We start from the raw sequence: 20580 nt of genomic DNA on the forward strand, positions 1-20580 counted from the left end.
TTCCCCCAGTGAGAACAGCGCTGCACTTAAACCTCACTCTGGGTCTCCCCTTCTTCTTACCTCAACATGAGGAAATGAACATTCGGGGGGGGGGGGGAGCCTTCAGGCCAAAGTGGGGCTCAGGCTGTGCCCACGTCTCAAGAATCCCACCCGCCCTAAGAGAAAGGCCCAGGCTCTCTCTCTCTTCCCGCCGCCCAGTATCCAGACACTGAAGGGCAGCTTCGGCTGAGCTGGACTGGGACGCCTGGGCCTCCTGCTGTCTTTGGGTTGGTGAGCAAGGGAACAGAAGAGGATTCAGGGGTTCCAGGCTGGCTCCAGAAGGGCCTGGCAGTTCTTCAGGTGCAAATGCCTTAAACGTCGCTGTGAATGGGCAGGGGGGAAAAAGCTGCTTGTTTTTTATTCAGCTGAAGCCCTCAAATCGCCCCCAGAAACACCCTGTTTTCTCCACTGAAAATTGTCGGAGTTTCCCTGAGACGTTAAGGATGATCCGGGAAAGTCTGAAGATGAAGAGAAAGAGAAAGAGCGTCTCTCCTTGTGGAATTAAAAAAATATTTAAATATAGTTTTTTTAATGTGTATTACTGAAATCTCTTCAAGCAAAAATGGAACAGAATTGCACCGTTGACTGTTGGGATTTTCTTCTTGTTTTGGAGGCCGAGATTAGTTTTTTTCTCAAACCTTGAAGGAAAAATTCTCTCTCTCTCTCTCTCTCTCTCTCTCTCTCTCTCTCTCTCTCTCTCTCTCTCTCTCTCTCTTTTTCCCCAGAGCACCAAGCTCTGCCCCCACTTGGTTCGAGAGCCGAGAAACTCCAAGCAAAATGTGGAATGCTCGGAGGTCCGGGGGAGAAAGGTTCAAACAGGTAAAAAGGTGAGAGGCTGAGGACGGAAAGGGGCTCCTGCTTTACTTCGGATTCTGCAGGCACCCGACAGGCAGCGCCGCCAGCACTCTTGGTCTCACATCTAGACACTGTACACACTTGCACCCAGAGGCTGTGGAGTATAGCGTCTACCCACATGTCTGGCTTGCACTTAATTGCATGTTCACAGCCTCAAATATTCACTTCTACCCAAAGCGCTTCCTGCAGTCCTTGAATTCCAAAGTTCGCTATCCCCGCGTCAGTCTGACTGCTTCCGGGGCCCTTCGGAAACCGACCGGTTACTTAACTTTGCCTATGGAATCGAAACCAGACCTCACACACCTCAAAAAGAAGCGTTGGGAGGAGGAGCCCAAAAAGAGGATGTCTTGGGAGGGGGGGCCGGGTCCCCACTTCAGTGGTTTGTTTCTGAGTTGTCCCAGTAGGTCAGATTTCCAGTCCACTGTCCACTGTAGTTGGGCTGCCTTTACTCCTGAAGGTAAAAAACAGGACCCTCCCTCACTAGCTAAATTTCTTTTTAAAGATCTGTTTTGTTTTTTGTTGTTTTTCTTCCCCTCTTCTTTTTTCTCCCTTCCTTTCTCTCCTTTCTTTTTCATATCCCTGCTTTCTCATGTCTTTCTCTATTTTTCTTTTCCTTCTTTTTTTCTCTGTAATTTTCCTTTCTTTCCCAATAATTTAAATTGTTGTCTTGTTTCCTCCTTTTCTTCTTTTATTATAAACTTTACTCTTTGCTTTCTTCGATTTCTTGCTTCCCTTTGACGATTTTTAATCCCCCTCCCTGAAGGCTTACTTATTTTTCCTCTGTTGTTTTGGGTTATATGAGGAAGAAAATGACAGGCTGGATCCGTTCCTCCTTATTCCGCTTGCTTGGGCTTGGAGTTGACCTTCTGCCTTCAGCTTCAGCTCAGCTGCTCGGGAGGCAAAGTGTGCGACAGGCAGCCAGCAGAGGCGGCCAGGCCTCAGAGTCGCCATCAGAAGGAAGAGATCGCCAGGCTCCGGGATCCTATGTCTTTATTTCTATCACGCGAAAGGAACTTGGTCCACCAGACCCACAATTAGAGAAAACGTATCTTTGTTCTGAATCTGGAACTGAACCCTAAATAGACTAAAGTTTAACTAATTTATGATATCAGCACCGGAGTTAGGGGACGTGAGAGACTGAAGATCTATCAATTACAGGTAGAGGGCAGATTCAAAGGCTCATATGTAAGTTGACTTTTCAAGGCCATGTTCCCTACATAAGCACTTTTGTTCTTTGTAAAGGAACCAGGAGCACTGTAAGCTCTGCTGGCTGATGCCTCCTTTGCTTCTGCAGCAACTGCAACCTCTAGGCAAGAACTTCCTGGCTTTTGGATTTTTTCCCCCTTAAACCCCACAGGCAATAGAGATAGGGCTTTGTATGAAGAAGCCCCCTCCCCCCACCTCCAAATTAGGGGTTTGAGCCAGGATTATAGAACTTCACTACTCCGAAAGCGGGTGGAAAGTGGTGTGTGTGTGTGTGTGTGTGTGTGTGTGTGTGTGTGTGTGTGTAAGAGAGAGAGAGAGAGAGACAGACAGACAGACACAGAGAGACAGAGAGAGGGAGGACACATAGAGAGAGAACACAGAGACAGACACACAGAGAGAATAGAGACTACAATAAAGCAGGGTGTTGTGACTGGGAAGGTTTGTTACACTGTTGTCATCTTACAAATTCAGTGGTTCTATAAAAAGCACATCTTGAATACTTGGTAGGTAGGGCTCTCCTGAACGCCTGCAGCTTTTGTTAGCTGACAGTCCCCAAAGCCTGGGCAGACCTCAAGAAGGATTGACCCCTGACTTTCAAGCCTTCCTCCCCACTTCACCAAAGAAAAGCACTCCCTTACACTTACGATGAAGTCTCAGGGCGCATCTTTCTCTAAAATTCCATCCTGTGGTAAGACCTAAGCTAAGCTTTTTTTTTTTTTTTTTTACCCCCTTCAAGGAGGGGGAATCTTGTAAAAGTTTTATGCCAAACAAAGTTATAAAAACTTCCAGGGCGTCGCCTTTTCTAAAGGTTTATATGAATAATAAAGAGTGCAGTCGCGTGCACGCTGTACTGGCCAACTCGGAGCAGGGAGAGTTTAGTAAACAACGTTACTCTCTTCAGGGAATATTGGCCTGGAAAGAAATTGCTCTGCAGAGTCCTAAGAGGGGCGGGAGGGTTAGGATGAGGGAGAAAGGAGTAGTGGCCTTGACTCTCTTGAAGTTCAAAGTTCTCCTTCGCCTTCTTGAGGAAAGGCCTCTCTTCTGTTAGCGTCTCCAGAAATGAGCTCACAGTAGTTAGTCCCTTCCCTTGCAGTTAACCGGTTACCCAGCTCTCTTTGCTTCCCGGCACCTGGGCTGCACTTTTTCCACTTTCTCCCCATCCCCCACCTAGTAGAGCTTTCCAGTCGCTCCAACTAGAAGACTCAGAACCCAGGGGCCTTCTCAGAGTGGGGGGTGATGGGCCCACCTTCAAGGCACCTCTGCTTTGCATTTCCCCAGCCACCTAGGGTCTGAGTGACAAAGAAACTCCAAATCCAAGGCTACTTCCAACCAATTTCTCATTTCAAGGGCTTCTGACTCTCCCTACACCCCCAAAGCCCATAGTGGAAAGGGGGTGGGGCCCAGAGAGCTCTCTCAGCCCACACCACTTAATACCCTTGTAAACTCCCACGTGCGCTATAAACTTGGATTTTTACAACCAACATTCCTCCTTAGCTCCAGGAAACTTTGAACTCGGCCTCTGGTTTATTTACTTGGGGGGTGGGGAAGCTGGGAGCTGAGAAAGGCTGGGGGGAAAAGAGGGAAAATGTGGGGCAAAGGGATGATGGGGTGGGGTGCCTGGGGGTGTGTTGGAAGAGCCAAGACGTCCACTGTGGGTTTGTTTACTGTTTAGGACGGAAGTATTTTCTAACACAGGCCAGACTGGGTCGTTAAAGGGCAAAATGAAACTGGGTTTAGAGGCTCGAGGACGCTTTATGGCGGCGTCTAGACTGCGATCTTTTGTTCCTGGGCAGCGCCGTGGCTGGAGAGGATTACCCCAAGGGGTCGAGCCCAGAGTGGCCCTGCTAGCAAGGGGTGGGGGGGTAGATATCCCAAGAGTTTGAAGGTGGATTTGCTTGGAGGCAAGAAACCTCTCCTCTCTCCCTCCCTCTCTCTCTCTCTCTCTCTCTCTCTCTCTCTCTCTCTCTCTCTCTGTGTGTGTGTGTGTGTGTGTGTGTGTGTGTGTGTGTGTGTGTGTGTGTGTGACCACAGACCGGCAAGCTCACATAACACAAGCCTTTGTTTTTCTTTCATGATACCTCTCCTCTTGTTCTTCAGAAATATCTTCTGGAAGGGGTTCTTTGGAGGCTAATAGTTTCCTTTTTAAGTAGGTTTGTTGCTCTATGGACATCTATTGTTATATAGAAAACATGGTTGGCAGGACAGCACGGAAATCCATGGTATAGCTGTTTATAGTGGACAAACATCACGTTTCAAGAAATCCCCCCTAGACACACACACAGAGGGTCCCCAGTTGCACTTATATTCATTAAACAGTGACAGTGTTCACATGCCAGGGAGGGCATAGCTGTGTGCACCAGGTCACATTTGCTCCATGCAGACAACAGTTCACACATAAGGACACTGCCTTGAATAATGAAATGTTTGTGAGCACATGAGAGATTGTGAGCCGCAGTACACCCAAGTTGACAAATCTCAAAGAGCCACACTTAACAAATTAGAGATTCAGACATCTAATGCTTCAGGAATCTCTGCCACCAATACAGAGAGCAACATCTAATCTTGGGACCCAAGATGCTTTTTCCTCTCATCTGACAGAGTAGCATGGATGAAAACATTTTCTTGGAATTCCATAAAAACAGAGAGACAGAAGGAAGATGAGAGAGTTGGTTCTGAACTTCTTACCTTGAATAACAAATTTAGAACTGCCCTTCCTGAAAGACCTCCAAGGAGTAGTTGACTTTCCACTAAAAACAAACAAACAAACAAACAAACACCCAAAAAACCGCATGCAGCAACTACAGACTGGTGTGAACTCCATAGGCCACCTCTTCCCTCTTTTCTCTTTGCCCTTTTCCTTGCTAATCCCTACAAAACACATCTCTGAGGCTTTTCATTCAGAGATAGCAAATGTATAAAAGTCAGGGTGGCTCCAGCCTAGGTGTTTGGTTCTGTCCAGAGGAGCCTGACCATTTGGGCCAAAGGGGAAAGGGATGGGCCCCATCTTCCCACCCCTAGAGGCTGTGAAGAAGACAAGGAGGGGGCTGGTTTGTCTTCTTCTCCCTTCCTTTCTTTAAAACTGTATATTAAAATTCCAATACGAGAGGGGGGGATTCTACCCTCAGCCATATTTGACTGCGACAGACAGAGACATCTGGCAGGAGGATGGTGAAGCCAAGAAAATTCCTATAAATTTAAATTTGATGATGGTTACAATTAACTCCACAACAAAAGTGTACTTAAACAGAAAGTGTTGCTGGGCATTTGGATACAGCTTGAGGTGTGTGTGAGATAAAAGAGCTTAGAATTAACCAGAGGATGTTCTCTGCTCCAAAGCTGGAGCAATCTTAGGCTGCCTCTTGACCCTGCCAGTGGAGCTGAGCACCAGTGTCCCAGAACTGGCCTGCCTCACCTCAAGGCCGGTTCTCACCAGCAGTCTCTTCCAATAGATGTTGCCACCACTACCTCCTCCTCCTCCTCCTCCTCTTTCTTTCTTTCTCCTCCTCTACTTCCACTTCCACCTCCACCACCTCCTCTGCTGTCCTGGGAGCACAGGAAGTTTTAAGAGGAGAGGGGTTAATAAAAAGGTCAAATAAAATCATAATATTGAACAGAATGAAATATCTTTATTTGCCACCAAAATAAAAATCACAGCAATCCCTCTAAGACAGGAGTAGGGTGGGGATTGCACATGTACACACGCACTCACTCACATGGATGGAGGTGGCTGAGCTTCCCCTTCCTCTCCAGGTAGGGAGGCTTATGACACATATTTACAAAAAAGTCAGGCCCTAGCTCTGGGGAGGTGCCCAACCCCATCTATGCCTTTCCCATCCCAATTCTGTTCCTTTTAAAAAGAGGTAAGAACTGCATAGACTAGCAATAAATCCGGGGAGGCGGGGTGTGGGGGGTGAGGGGGCGAACACTGCCTGGGAAAAGGTTAGGACAACTCAACGCACCAGTTAGGAGTTTTCAAAAGAGGGTTCTACACAGTTAGGGCGAGAACAGCTAGGCTCGGGCGGGGCCAGGCGCAGACGGAGGTAGGATTTGGACTTTGCACACCTAACACCAGGTCAAAGGTACAGAAACTTCACAGCAAGGCAGGATCACATTTAGCTGCCCCCTAATCGAGGGGCAAGGTGGGGTGGGGGCGGGGAGCCCGGGAGGTCTCGCAGACAAGGTGGCTCAGTGGATCTTTTCACTTGGGTTTAAGGGGAGGTTCGAGTTCAAGGATTGTTCAGCTCTGGCGCCCACTGTGCCCGCCCCTCCCCTCACCCAATCCGAGCAGCAAGAGTTTTGTTGCAAGGTGTATTTTCTTTTAAATAAAGTCTTGGGGCCTCGGCGCCAACGGGGTCCACTAACCAGGGGTCAGGCACTCCCCTTACCCCCTTTTCCAGGCTGGGTCTCTGCCCCTACAGTGAATTAGACCCTAGGCAAAGGAGTTCTGGAAGGACGTGCCAGTAACGGCAGTGGGGGGGCCAGCCCTGGCCACAGTCCAGTTTTCCACCCGCGGAAAAAAAGACGAGTTAGAAAATAAAAAATAAAATAAAATAAATTTCCCCCTTTCCTTCCCTGCATCCCTAAGGACCTGGACCGCAGTTACAGCAGCGGATTTCCTGAAAAATACTGCAGCCGGTCTCTGCTCAGTTTTTTTTCTTTCATCCTTCTGTTCTGAAACCAAATTTTCACTTGTCGGTCCGTCAGGTTCAGCATCCGGGACAGCTGCAGCCGCTTCTCTTTGTTGATGTACACGTTGAAGAAAAATTCTCTCTCCAGTTCCCGGATCTGGAATTTCGAATAAGGGCAGCGCTTCTTGCGGGTGCGGGGGGCGTCTGGAGGGAGGGGAAGGGGCAAGTGCGAGGAGAGGGGGAGAGAGACACGTGAGACCCCGGGCAACCCTAGCGGAACCCGGCCGTTCAAAGCCCAGCAGCACAGTTCTCAGCCCTGCCACTGACACAGCCCTCCCTCTAGGCCGGCGGCTCTTCTTCCGTAGCCGCTGCGCTGGGGCAAGCCTCGATCTCACTGCCGGGTTCACTGAGAGCCTGGTGGTGCCTCCTGCCCCTCAGTCCAGAGCCCTAGCTGACAGGGTCTACCGGTGGAAGAAAGCCTGCCTGAGCCACGTGCTTTCCCTGGGGGCTCCCTGTTAGCTGCTTTTGCGCTGCCCTTGCCCCTTCCAAGCGGCCCTCCTAAATGCTTCTGCAAGTCCACGATCCCTTCCTCCTGAAATCGGAAGAAGCCGCGGAGAATCGGCGCGAAGGAGTGAGATCAGGCGAGAGCAGTGGGGAATCCGGGGAGAAGCCGGCCAGTCGAGATAGCTGGACACCCACGAGCCTCCTGCGGAGCCCTGGCATCCCGGGACGCCCTTGCCTGCCCGGCCTCGCACACAGCCTGCCTGGGCCTACCCCAAGGCCGCAAACGCAGGAGAACTAACGAACGACACCCTCATTCGCAGGGCAAGGGAGCTCCGATCTCCTCTCCCCTGTCACCGCCAAACCCCGGCTTGCGGGGGGGGGGGGTTGGCGGGGAGGAAGAGCCCTTCTCAAAGACCAGCGAACTCGTAATTTGAACATTAAAAAAAAAAAAAAGAAGTCATTTAAAAAAGAAATAGAGTGGCCTTGGACCGCCTCTCTGGGCTCCAGTTCTGCCGCGTCGCTTCTGTCCCTTACCTCTCCCCCTCTCAGGATTTCTCCCGGTCTTTCCCTCGCCCTCCCCTTTCTCCCCCTCCACCCCTCCCCTCCCTCCCAACCCCCCAGCAGCCCTGCTCCCCATCCTTTCTTAAACGCTCCTCTAAGTTCACGATCAAAGTTAATATCGCCCGCAATGGTGGCACTTTTAAAAATTTCACAGACCGAGGGAGATAACGGAGGAGGGGGCTCACCCGGCTTTTCCAAAGAGCCCCTTTCCCTCCCTCCCCACCCCTTCTCCGTCGTAAAAAGTCGAGTCGTTGGGAGAGAGGGCTTTGTAGGTTATAATAAAATCCTTTGAATGCTTATAAAACTCCACATAAAATCGGACTGACCCAAAACACGAGGCTGTCCGCGCTCCCCTGGCCTCCCTCCCTACTCCAGCCCTCCCTCTCCTCGCCCTCCCTCGCTGCCCTCGGGTTCCCGGCCGCTGCTACCTACTGGGGGCGGCTCCCTTGGCCGGCTCCTTGGTCGCCGAGTGGGCAGAACCAGACGAGCTGGGGTTCGTGTTCTCTTCCTCGGCCTCGGCCTCAGCACCGGCCTCTGCCCGGGACGGAAGTCCCGAGGCCGGGGGCGCCTCAGGCTCCCCCTTGGCCTCGCCCTTGCCAGAGCAGGGGGGCTCGGCAGGCGCGTCTCCGCCACCGCAGTAGGCGTTGTCGAAGAAGCGGTCGAAAGCTTGGGGCAGGACGCTGTTCTTGTTGACGGAGGAGTAGAAGCCGGCGGGGGCCGCGTGCGGGGCGCTAGGGTGGTGGTGGCCGCCGTAGGAGCCTTCATTTTTCATGAGGATCTCAGTCACTGTGGAAGGAGGCAGGCACTCCCGGTGCATAAGCTCGTCGGCCGCAGCATAGCAAGACGAGTAGGTGTTCCGATGGTGCCACTTGCCTGATGGCTCCAGGCCGTAGGAGACCTCCCGGACCGGGGGCACCTGGGCTGAGTAGGGATAGGAGATTTGACGCGAGGGGGCCTGGGGCAAGAAGGAGGAGACGGTGGAGAACTCGGGCACGTAGTAAGTGCAACTGGGTAGATAGAGGTTGGAGGTGCAGCTCCCTCGCTCGCCAAAGTCAGCGCCCCTCTCCTTGCGGGAAGGCGAGCAGAAGTTGCCCAGGTTGACCGAGTTAAACATCGTTCTCTTCTCCTGCCTCCTCCGGCTGGAGGATTTAGACCCGGTCTAGCGAGGGGGGAAATTTTGGGAAGGCGAGATGACGCGTTATCCGTCTTAGTCTCTCTCCCCGAGCACGTGATCCAAAGTAGATATTGCCATATATCAGTTCGGAGCACTTCGCAGACGTAGGAGGGGTTCTCTCTTAGGTAAGATCGGGGACGTTCAGGCGATTGGTTTGCAAACACCGCAGAAACATTATGAAAATCAATTGCAGATTTGTATTCGTTTTTCTCTCGTCACTCCCCTCCTCTCCATTCCACAGAGCGAGCAAAGGAGGAGAGAGAGAGGCTTGGGGTGGGGTGGGCGGTGGGATGGGCGGGGGCGGTGGCTGGGAGGGGGGGTAATTGTATATTTTTTTTTCCTGGCTGCTCTTTTCCCCCTAGGATTGGGGGAAGGAGACGGTTTTCTGTTTAGGGGTCTGGTCTCTTCCTTATACTCCGCAAGAGGCTGGGGATAAGAGGAAGGACTTTTTCCCACCTGATTTCCTCAGGAATACTGGATCCTTCCCCTCAAGTCTGAGGCACTTTTTACCTCTCTACCTGAAGAATCCTGCTGCCTGTTTATGAGAGTTTGAAGAAGTCCTTTATATTGTTTTTCCCTCCTGGCCAAAGCCAGGGAGGTCCTTTATGGGATAGGTTTCCAAGAAGAGTGCTGAAGTTCCCCAAAGGTGAGGCAGCCCAGCTACGAGCCAGTGCCCCAACTTTGCCTAGCTGGCTGTGCTGCCGCTGGCTAGGGACTCCTATTAGTCATAAACCAGTGGTGAGCAGCGCGCCAGCCGCCCAGCCGGTGCCTGACAAAGTCTGGGAAAAACCTCCTCTAATGTTGTGTTAAATATTTAGTATGAGAGAGTGGCCCTGGGTGAATATTTCATGCCTGCCTTTATTGTCAATCAATGTGCAGAAAGCTACATCCACTGTGGATTTTAAAGTCTCAAAACCCCAAAGAAAAAAAGATTAGACTGGGAGCTATCTATCTTCTCTATCTGGGCCCTCCGGATTGGGAGGGCAGCTGTAGCTGATAGGCAGAAAGGTCCAGGCAGGATATGTTAAGGGAACTAAATTTGGGGTGTGTGTGCATAGTTTAATGATTTGGGGGAGCTTAGGTGGGTAGAGAGGCCAGGTGTCTGCTCTAGCACTAATCAGAAAGACAGTGGAACGCACCAGCAACCCTGGTCCTGAAGTGGGCGGGGTGGTGCCCGAAAAGCCCCTAGCCCCTCTGGCTGCTTCTTTTCTCCCGCTCTTCCCTCCTCCAAGTGTGTAAGCCTCTTCCCTGGACTGCTGTGTCCAGCCACCCAGGGAATATTCAGTCATTCTTAACCCTCCAATCCCTTTGGCCATTGCAGCACACATCTGGGCAGCTGGGGTGGGGGGAAACCACTTTATGAACCAGTTCTGGGCAGAGTCCATGGGGCCAGAACAACTGGCACAAGCAGAAAGTAACAGTGGCCTTGGTCCTGAGAAGAACCTGTTAAGACTCACGCGTTAAAGAGGGGGAGCCTCCAACGACTACCAAAAGCAGTCCAAGCCTTCCCTCCATCCTTAGTGCTGGCTGGCTTCAGAGTGCCTGCCTTTCCTTTTACAAGTGCACTTGATTTGATTTTTCTTTGCTGAAGCAGTGAAACCTTCAGTCAGGCAGGGAAGACACACACACACACATACACACAAAAAATGGCCAGCTTATTTCCAAATATAGCCTCTTAAAGTCATTCCTCCTCTGACTCTTCTACCTGTTCCAAAGGCTGCCTATCTCAGCCTTTAGAACAACCCTTGTGGAATCTGCCTCCACCATGGGTCTCATTCTGGTGGAGGTGGGGGTGGGAGGGGGCTTGAAATACAGCAAAAGAGACTTCAGTGTGCCTCTGTGTATCCATTAAGTGCTAGGCTTTGTTTCCTGTGCTCTTTAGTCCTGGGCAGATCTTAACCAAAGGCAAATAACTAGATTGGAGGCATCTCCGTAGAGAAGGGACCAGAAACAGAAGAATCTGTTGCGCTTTCCCTTTCCTTTAGTCTTTTTCTTTTTTTAATAGGAGGAGCTGGGGGCAACATTTTTAATTATAATGGTGGGGCACTATGGACTGTGGCTTTTATGGGTTTGCGCTGACCTCATTAAACTTGGATTTACTGGAGGCAAAATGCTCCCCAAATAGTGATAGAAACCAGCCAGAGGAACCCCATCTCTTTCTGAGATGAGGGTGGTCTAGGCTCCTGCTTTCCCCGTGTCCCCACTGGGCTCTTCTTCTTTCTTCTTCTTGATCTCCTGGGCAGTGAGGGGCCCAATCCCCTAAGTCCTGTTTTGCACAGACTGGGAGGGAGGTGGGGGTGGAGGTGTCTGCTTCCTGTGAGAAGACAGCTGTGGGGCCTGAGCACTTGAATTTGACCACCAGAGTTTATTCCTGGGCCACCATAAAAGTGAGGCCAGCGCTGCAAAGAGCAGTCTGATTTTCTTGAAACCAAAAGAAGAAAGGCAAAGAAGAGTGTCAAAGAGATGATGTCTAGGAAACTTTAGGGTCCTCTAACAGAGACTTGTAAGAAGGAATATTCTTCTCCATAAAAGCAAAGCATGAAGTTTAATTTTTTTCTTTTTCTGGTGTAGATCTTTCAAAAATTTAAAAACAACTTTTTAAAAACCTGAGCAACTGGTACTTGGCTGCTGGGGTCCAGAAGAGAAGGCCCTGGCTCTGAGGTCAGTTAGCTGTTGATTAGCAAAAATTCTCAGGGTGGTAGGGGAGGTGGCGGTGGAGTATTGGCTGGCCTGCCTAGGTTTGGGTCTAGACCACCTGAAAAGCCTCCACTGGGTTTGCTTCTGGTCACAGCATCCTTTACATTTGGATGGATGGACACATCTGTGGTCCCCAATCCTATCACTTGCAGGTACTACTGAAGGCAACTGTCATTATTATTATTATTATTTTATTGTTAACATCCTCATCACCGTTTGGTTTGTGCCATCTCTCCATCTGGCTAGAGCTCCAGCTTTCACCTAAATACTCTGATTGTTAACCATTCTACCCACTTGCGGGTTTTTGGTGACCTCACTCCCTGCTAGTTTGGCCGCTAGCAGGCCTCTGCGGTCTGAGCTGCTGCTGCTGCCTCGGTGGTCTGTCTAGAGCTAGGACAGACTCCAGAGGCCTTTCCTCCCACACAGGGACAACAGGGCTGTATTCAGAAGGGGGCACTGTCTACCGAATTCTGTCCTGGGCAGTTCCTAGAGCAACCTCCCAAAACCAGCTCTGGGCACCCATCCTTGTGGCTCCTTTTTCTCCTCGCCCCTTCCCTGAATTCTAGAGAGCAATTCTTGTTAAGGTAAAAAGAGACCACTCCATAGTCTGTGAGCTTGGGAGAAAATACTGGGAGGAAAAGAGGAGGCCTTAAATTCAGCTTCTTGTGGGGTCAATAAGAAGGAAATCCTACACATGATCCGGGGCTGGACTGGGAGGAAGGGCTCTCAATTAGAACAGCTCACAGCTTTTTGCGCATTTTCTTTCCCTTAGCAGCAACGTGGAGGCACAGTATAAATCCTTTAGCATGCTTTGGGATTTTCAGGCTAGAGGTTTGTTTCGAATCCGGGACATCCACGCCTCAGAGATCTAGAATGCACAGGACTGCCTGTTTTCTCTTCAGCCCAGACCCAAGGCTTCAGGTTAGACCACCAAAGAGGGTGGACCTGCTGGTGGAACCTAGGGCCTATGGACAAGGTAGGGGGAGCAAAGAGCAAAGCCGGTGGCCTCCCCCGCCCCCGCCGCCCCACCCAGCTTCCTCCGTGGAGGGGTAGTCCCCGGAGGCTAGCAATGCGACCCCATTTCTCCCATAAAAGCCCTATTTTATGAGCCAGTTTCACCACCCCCAACCCCATACTCTAAAATGAAGGACATGTCTTAAAAGCAGTCTGGAGACGGAGCCGCTGCCATTGGGCCTTAGTTTCCAAAGCTAGTTGCAACTCCACAGAAAATACTTTTTCTGGGGGAGATTGCCTGCTTGGGCCACCGAGGTCTCCCGCCTCGCTTAGGAGCAGAGGCCCGGTTGGCTGGTGCCGCCATTCCCCGGCTTTAGCGCCTACTTAGGCTCGGACCCAGTCCCCGCTGATCAAAGTGATCTCGCGGCATTTTTATGAGATCAACTTCAGTGGCTCCTTACTTGTAATCAGATGCCTGGGTTGAAAATGCAAAAGGGAGCAGCTCGGCAATCCAAAATGGAAAAGGAGAGAGAGAGAGAGAGAGAGAGAGAGAGAGAGAGAGAGAGAGAGAGAGAGAGAATGAATATAAAAATTAAGGTGATACAGAAGATCCCAATCACCCAGAAAAAAAGACCCTTTCCCCCTAGCAACAATGGTTTATGGGTCTATCCCAGCTTCCAGGCCCTGCCTTCTGCCTGCACCTTAGCCCGACTTCTGATTCTGTGCTAGGAAACTCCATGGGAAGCTTACACAGGGGGGACGGCCTTGCGTGGGCGAGCCTTACGGCTGGCCTAGAACTGCACAAGGAAGCCACTTTCTGCTCACAAGCTTTAAGTCGGCCCACCTCTTGCTGCTTTTCCTCGGCGGTCTCTGTGGCTCTTTCTTCACTACAGCCAGAAGTTGAGTTACAGGAAGATTCGCCAGAGATTTATCGCCTGGCCCCAAACTTGGAGAGCCTCCTTGTCATAAACAGCCGTCTATTGTCTAGACTTTTATCTCCGGGTATGGATCTGGATCTTGCATTAGGAGGCTCAGGGGATACAGACTGTCTCTGTGGTGTGTTGCAGTGCAGCCGGTGCCTGCCCGGCGATCACTGGGAAATTTGTTTGGGTCAGTTTAGAAGCATGGAGAAATTTGTTCTTGGAGCTGTGCAGGTAAACCTTAGTGTCCACGGGTGGAGGTCTGAGATGGGGAAGGTCTCTCTCTCTCTCTCTCTCTCTCTCTCTCTCTCTCTCTCTCTCTCTGCCTGGGAATATTCTGGTACGTGTACTTGTGTGTTGGGTGAGAATTTGTCACGGTGTGCTTTGTTCTGGGCATTTTAAGTGTTCCTGTCTGGGCTTTTTCGGGTTTTATTAACCTGCATCCGCTTGGCCGGTTTATGTCCCCTCCAAGCAGATGATCTGGTGTTTTTCAGTATCAGAGCCTATTATGTGTGTTTGGCTTCTCTGGGGAAATGGTTTGGGGTGATACCTTCTCAACCCCTTGGCCCCTCAGGTCCTCCTCACCAAGCCACAGCCTTGGCCTTCACAGGGTGTCTGGTGCCTCACTCTTTCAAAGTCCCCCAAATCTCTAAAGAGCCTGGCAGTTTTCTGTTGCAGGAAGACACTGCTGAAGAGTAGTAAGGCCTGGACGTGGCTGTCTCTCCCACACTAGAGGAAGCATCCCAGCTAGTAACTCCCTTTGAATTCCAGGAGCTCCTCTCACAAGCTGAAGGGCCCTCAAAGGGGACCTCCTTGGGCCGATTCAACCATTTGGAATGTTGTGGGCAGAATCCTAAACCTTTCCAAAGGAGCCTAGTCACCCTATCCGTGTGGAGATGCCTAACAGCGGGCATCCACACCTTGCCTCCTTTATACGAAGAACCCAGGCACTTTGAGACACTGTGGCACTTTGCCCACATTAAATTTCTGTGGGTGAAACCCTTATCTCTTCAGATCCCAGGGTGGGGGTGGGGTGGGGTGGAGGTGGTCAGACGTTGTTGTTGTTGTGTGGAAAAACCAGAGACCCTTAACACAACCAGAAATAATGAGCTCAAATCTTTTTGTCTTTCATATGCAACACTGCATAGGAAGATATCAGGACAGGAGGCCCAATCGCTCTATCTACTGACCCTGTGTCCAGCTCCTGGCTGCTGCCACCCAGGCTGCAGCGGGGCTGGGGGAGGGGGCATCTTACAGATTGGAGGTGTTCCCAACCAGGTTGGTAGGGTGGGATGGAGCTGCTTCCAGAGGTCAGTTTTCCAGTAGAGGTGGCAACAAATGGGGGAGGGGGTTTGAAGATTGGGTTAACCCAGAATCACCCACCTTCACGCTTCAGGCATCCAACTGCCTTCCCTCCCCTGGTTATGTAATTCCAAATTTTGAAAGAAAAGATTAGGCCTAAGATGGCTCCGTGAGCGCAGAGGAACCAAAAACAAGCGGTGGGATTCAGGGAGAAGGAGGCCGAATCCTCACAGATAACCTCCACCACTGCTTCACTTCGCCTCCCCACACTCCTAGTCTCCACTAAGCTGGGAGGAAAGAAAGACTGGAGGATCCAGGTTTAGGATCCTCGCTCCCAGCTGTAACCACCGCCGACTGCCAACCGCGGCTGCACCTCACAGCCTGGCTCCAGCTCCGCCTTACTCTGCAGCACCAGGCCTAAACTCTCTGAAACCACGAAAGACCTAGTATACTGCCTTCTTCATACCCAAGACTCCGACGGAGGTGAGTGCCAGGTCCTTGCAGCTAGAATTTTGCTTCCAACCCCACCAGCTGCACCTTTTTTTTTTTTTTGTAGTTTCCTGGTTAAAATGCTTCTCTCACTCTCCTCCTTCTTTCCCTTTCTTTCTGCTCTCAGGATCTGAGAAATAAACAAATTCAAGCCTACGGCTACACCAGCCCTCCCCACCCCTGTGACCTCACTCCTCCTTACCGAATACTTCGCTTTGTTTTCAGAAGAAAACCGGAAATACCCAGACAGACATTTAAGCTGTAAATGAAGTTTCCTTTATGATGCTTAATTTTCTCTCCAATTCTTAAAGTCTTTCTCCACTTCGCTGCTGTGGAATGGAAGGGATTGACAAGTCTGCAGGGGAGATGAAGGCGGGGTGGGGGGGGGTTACGGGGGGGGGTGGAGTAAAGAAATCAAGGCGAGAGTTAGAGACACTGGTGAGAGATACTGAAGATGAAAGAGGAGGGGGCAGCCCCAGCTGGTAAGTCAGAGGTAGAAAGGAAAAGTTTCACGGGAGTCTTCACGAGTTGATTTCCCTGTCCACAGCTTCCCGGAGGGCTGCAGAATTCACCCCCAATAAAGGAAGAAGGAGTGTTTTGGTTCTTTTTTTTTTTTTTAAGTCTTGTGTTTACAAGACCAGAAACGCCCGCACTAAGCCCTTCCAGAGAGAAAGGATGAAATGGAGGACCGACGCCTTCCTTATAAGGTACGATGCTAACTTGACCTTCACTTTGTCATGGTGCCCCCGCCCACCCAGACCGCTGCAGAGCCAGAACAACTGCTGACCTTTGTCTCTATCTTCCTCTTGCCCCTTTCTCTTTCAGTCTTTCCCTTCCCATTTTCTACCTTTTCCTTTTATTTCTTTCCCCGTGTTTTACTTCCTGGTTCTTTTTTGCTGCTCCTTTTTGTTTATACCTACCTTGCTCGTGGTCTCAGAGCTTTCTCTTTCTCTCTCTCTCTCTCTCTCTCTCTCTCTCTCTCTCTCTCTCTCTCTCCCATCCCCCCCAGTCCCCATTCTGTGGTAATCTCTCCATCTTCCCTACAGTCTTCAGAGCTCTCGACTCTCCAAAACAACCACATGGGGGGGCGGAATAATTCCCCCCCCCAATCCCTGCCTTAAACTGACCTCCCTGGCTCCAGTGGGGCATTTGCCCTGAATCCCGTGGACTCCAGGACAGACAGATTAAAGATAAAAGAGGGCTTCAATCTGGGCCTAGCTCCCGGTTAGGGTTGACAATGAACTTGATTTTGATAAGCTCCTGTCTTGCTCTCACAGACCTCGCCAGCCAATCTCCAGAACCCCAGTGACCTTGCTCTAAGGAACTACGCCTCCTATTGAGGTGAGAGTAGCACTAGTTGCCCCCTAGGTTAAGAAACGGCTGAATATCAAATTATTGTTTCCTCATCTTGGTCTTTGGACTTTAGACTCCCTAAAATTCTACAGATTTCCCTTTTTAAAAAAAAAATCCAGGAGAGGAATTTAGAGTCTGAGGAATTCCTGGAAATTCTCAGACATATAAAAATAGGGAAGAGAAAGATTCCTAGGGCCTCTCCACCTTGCCTCCAGCTTCCAACAAAGCCTTCAACTCTAATCATATCTTGGTTATAAAGTAATATTATTGACACCCTATAATTACCTACTATCTACTTACTTGTGATGAGTACAATATTAGAGGAGGCAGATCTTTGCAGACGAAGTGAATCCAAACTACCATCCAAAATGAAAATGAAACTGGAACAGGGCTCATCCTAACCCTGAGTTGTTCTAAATCTGTAAGCCCTTGCCTGGGATTTAAGAGTAAGTTGTTACAGGACTTGGGGTATATTGAGAGAGTCTGCCTTCTCCTTTTTCTCTGTTTCCCACACACCACTTGCCCCCTCCTCTCTCCTCTGCACAGACAATAAATAGGAAATAGTTTCTCTCTCTCCCTACAATTATCCGGATAATTGCATGAATTCTTCCTTGAATACCACTGTGTAGTCAGGGCAGGGGTTTCAGCCGGAAGTGGAGGGGACAGGATTCCACACGGGGAGGGAGAACTGAGCGGGTCCTGCGTCCTTACATTCCCAGACTTTATAGTTCTGTCTAGTGTTACATTGTTTCTTCAGGCAAAGATCTTTGTTCCCTTTCAGTCATATTTCTCCCTCCCCTCCTTTTCCCTCTCCCTCCTCCCTCTTTTCTGGTCCCTTTAAAGGAGACTCAGATCATCTTCTGCTCTTAATAGATGACTATAAAAGTAAAATTAATTCCCCCTTGCCCTTTAATATCAATATCTCTCTGTTAAGTATGCACATCCGCGAGAATAAACAGAATTAAGTGCTACAACCCAAACCAGCAATTACACCCAAGGTGGTTTTTGTGTGTGTGTATGTGTGTTGTTGTTGCTGTTTTGGTTTTGGGTTTTTTGTTTTTGTTTTGTTTGTTTCCTTTCATGGGTCTGGCTTATCTGGGGCTGTTCATTCGGTACAAGATAAACCCGGGCATAGTTGTATATTTATATTTTTTACAAGCTCATCGGAGCCTGAGCCGGCACCAACCCGCTAGAAAAGCAACTACAAAGCCAGAGAAAGCAAGAGCCCCCGGAGGAGGGAAGAGAGCCCCAGGCTCAGACCAAAAGGAGCCAGCCGCATAGGAAAGGGAAGTCTCCAACAGCTACAGAAGGGCAGAAGACACGCACATACGGAGGAAGGTTTGCATATTTCTTGCCTTTTAAATTTTGATTTGGCGCTCAGTGGAGAAAAGGCAAAATTCAGGCCAGAGGACCGAGGACCGGAAGAGTCCTAGCTGATAATGTGCCTGAGCCAGAAGCAAGGGAAGGCACTCCGGACAAACCCGAGTGGGTGCCCCAACAGGCGCTGTCCAGAAGGCTGGGGCCTGGGACTTGGAAACCCTCCTTGAGGCTGCCCGGGCACAGAATCATCCGCATCTTTATGACGAGGCTTGTTAACATGACCAGCGAGCTGGCCACGCACATCTATCTCCACCAAATGCGCACGCTCAGCCGAGCATCGGCCAGCGGCGGGGGTGACTGGGAGGCACTAATTAATTGATTCCTTCGGACTGTAAAATACGGCCACGTCTACATGGAACCTGTGGACTCATAAACAATATCTCTGCTGGGTGTGAGTGCGCTGCCCCTTAAAGGATTTTTCTATAGGTATGTGTATTAGAGTCGCAGATTTGAAATACTTAAAAAGATGGCTTTTTCAGAGGTTACAACACAGTTCAATGCCAGAAAGTGCTTCTGGAAAAGCTTGGGTTGTGGGACAGGCTTTTCTCTGCTGCTTCTGCAGACCCAAAGATTGTCTTCTGACTTGCTAAGTGTTAGGACCAAAATCAAGGTCCAGACGAGAGGGCCTGAAGCCTCTGTCCAGCCTGGGAACAGGAGAGTGGGCCCAGGTCAGGCCTTGCTTCATGAGGCTACTTAGGCTCAAATCTTATGAACCTTAACCCTCTCCCCACCCCCCAAAAAAGCCATTTTCACCTTTACATAGCTCTCTAGGTCACTGTTCATCCCTTTCCTACCTGGCTACATAGAGTATTGCCATGGCATGCTTGCATTAGGCCTAGAACAGTGCATCTTGGGACACATGGTGTAACATAATTAGATAGCTCTAGCAATTCTAGACAGGCTCAATTCCATACTGAACCCTGCTGCAAGTTGGAGTTAATATGTTCTCACCTGATGCCAGCTTCAGACGAGAGACACAACAGGAAATAGAAGTGAGCACTTACAGAATAATGCTTGTTGGTAGACATGGCTGCTTCAAAGACAGAGAAACACAAACAAAACAAGACAACAAAAAATCAGACTGTGGAGATTGCCTTACCACTGACAGAACTTCCTTCAATGCCTCTCTTAAGCCTGTCTGTAGTCCGATGCTCAGCATGGCACAGAGCCCTCCTGCCTTCCCAGACCCTCACTTCTGAGTCTAATATTTATTTTTAAAACCTCCAGAGAAATGTATGTCATAAGTAAAATATGAATCCAAATAATGTGCCAATATAATTTGCATTTTTCCGTGTATTTGGTAAATATGCACTTTGTATGTATGTGAGAATATGACACAATTTTCAGTGGGTTCTTACTGCTCTGTTAATACCGGGATGCGTTTTCACGCAACAGCTCTGCATGTGATGGCATGTAGACGCAAGTAACTAAATGAATTCAGGAAACTATATCCTCTGTGTAGGATATATAAGCATCTTGTTTACATATGTAAATAAATGTTTGCTTATGCATATATGTGCCATCATTCATCTTTTTCCAGTATGCCACTTTGCCGTGAAGCCGATGAAAGTGCCTCCGTGTGCATATTGTATAAAGAAACATCTTATCTGTGCATTTTATCAGTTATAGCCACGGAGCCAAGTGTGTACTTTATGGAACCTCTTTCCATGCTCCCAAGTGGATCCTATGCTCCCACAGAGAATTTTCCAGTCAAGGTTCCATCCACACAGACAGGTCCTTGAAGTAAGCTCTCCATTCGGGAAAAACAATTCCTCAGTAAGAAGGCTTTGACTTGAGAAGGGGAAACCACACTTTTGGCAAGGGGCTAGTTCCCAGTCCCTAAAGGTTGGGTTTCCTTGAGGCCAAACTTATTGGCTCCGGTGCCAAGCTTCCGCTTGGGAACAGGCCTTAGGAGAATCGCTACTGACAAGCTTGGCAAAGGAAACTTCTTCTTAAGAACCTTAGTTTCACCAGCCCAAGTAGGTACCTCAGACACAGGCTTTAAGGTCCCAGGCAAACTCGAGGGACTGGAAATTGGGCGGCACCAGGTCTCAGAGAGTCTCCACCGCTCTGGCCAGCAGGGGTCATCCCGTCCTTCCTGGGGGCCTGGCAGCCCTACGAAGCGACTAGAGCTGCGGGCACTGTTGGGCGTGGAGCTGACGGGATCAGCCAGTGCTTTGGGCGCACTGGTTTCCTCCCCCCCGCCTTGGAGTAAATCAGGAACTATATTAGATGGAGGTCTCAGAGCTGTCTCTACACCCCAACACGGCCCCGGTTTCGTCCCCTGTTCCCAGGCTAGGGCACTGAGGAGGCTCGAATCCGGGAGCGGTCTGGGCTCCTGCGTCATCCATTAAGCTGCTATGCGCCTTTGTCTCGGGCCTCCTCAGGAAAGGCAGCCGCGAGAAGCCCGCCGTGGTGCTCAGCCGCCCCCAGAGGAGGCCGCGATCTAGCGGGAGAGGCGCAGACCTTTGCGCGGAACATCGGTAACTGCCTGTCTGCCACGGAGAGGCGTCCCTCT

At 50.1% G+C, this 20580-nt stretch overlaps 1 protein-coding gene and 1 long non-coding RNA gene across 7 annotated transcripts; one reads left to right on the forward strand and one right to left on the reverse strand.

The window, feature by feature from the left end:
• Window positions 1-5701: 5701 nt before the first annotated feature.
• Window positions 5702-11610, reverse strand: HOXC11 (homeobox C11). Of its 2 annotated transcripts, none has more exons than XM_084803169.1 (2): window positions 8222-11609; window positions 5702-6932 (listed from the first exon to the last, which is right to left on the reverse strand). In XM_084803169.1, exons 1-2 carry the CDS (start codon window positions 8905-8907, stop codon window positions 6530-6532), a joined length of 1089 nt encoding a protein of 362 aa, XP_084659295.1. In that variant the 5' UTR covers window positions 8908-11609; the 3' UTR covers window positions 5702-6529. The 2 variants fall into 2 exon arrangements, with proteins under 2 accessions (XP_084659295.1, XP_084659296.1); XM_084803170.1 differs by having other exon boundaries at window positions 6569-6932; window positions 8226-11610.
• Window positions 8502-19573, forward strand: LOC311609806. 5 transcript variants are annotated; one of them, XR_014783504.1, is made up of 4 exons: window positions 8502-8640; window positions 14687-15323; window positions 15877-16036; window positions 17842-19573. It is a non-coding gene; the product is annotated as an uncharacterized lncRNA (long non-coding RNA). The 5 variants fall into 5 exon arrangements; XR_014783505.1 differs by lacking the exon at window positions 8502-8640 and adding an exon at window positions 15457-15590 and having other exon boundaries at window positions 11641-15323; XR_014783506.1 differs by lacking the exon at window positions 8502-8640 and adding an exon at window positions 11642-13772.
• Window positions 19574-20580: the final 1007 nt, after the last annotated feature.

The sequence above is a fragment of the Acomys minous genome (genome assembly GCF_964271855.1).
Source record: "Acomys minous genome assembly, chromosome: 12".
NCBI lineage: Eukaryota > Metazoa > Chordata > Mammalia > Rodentia > Muridae > Acomys > Acomys minous.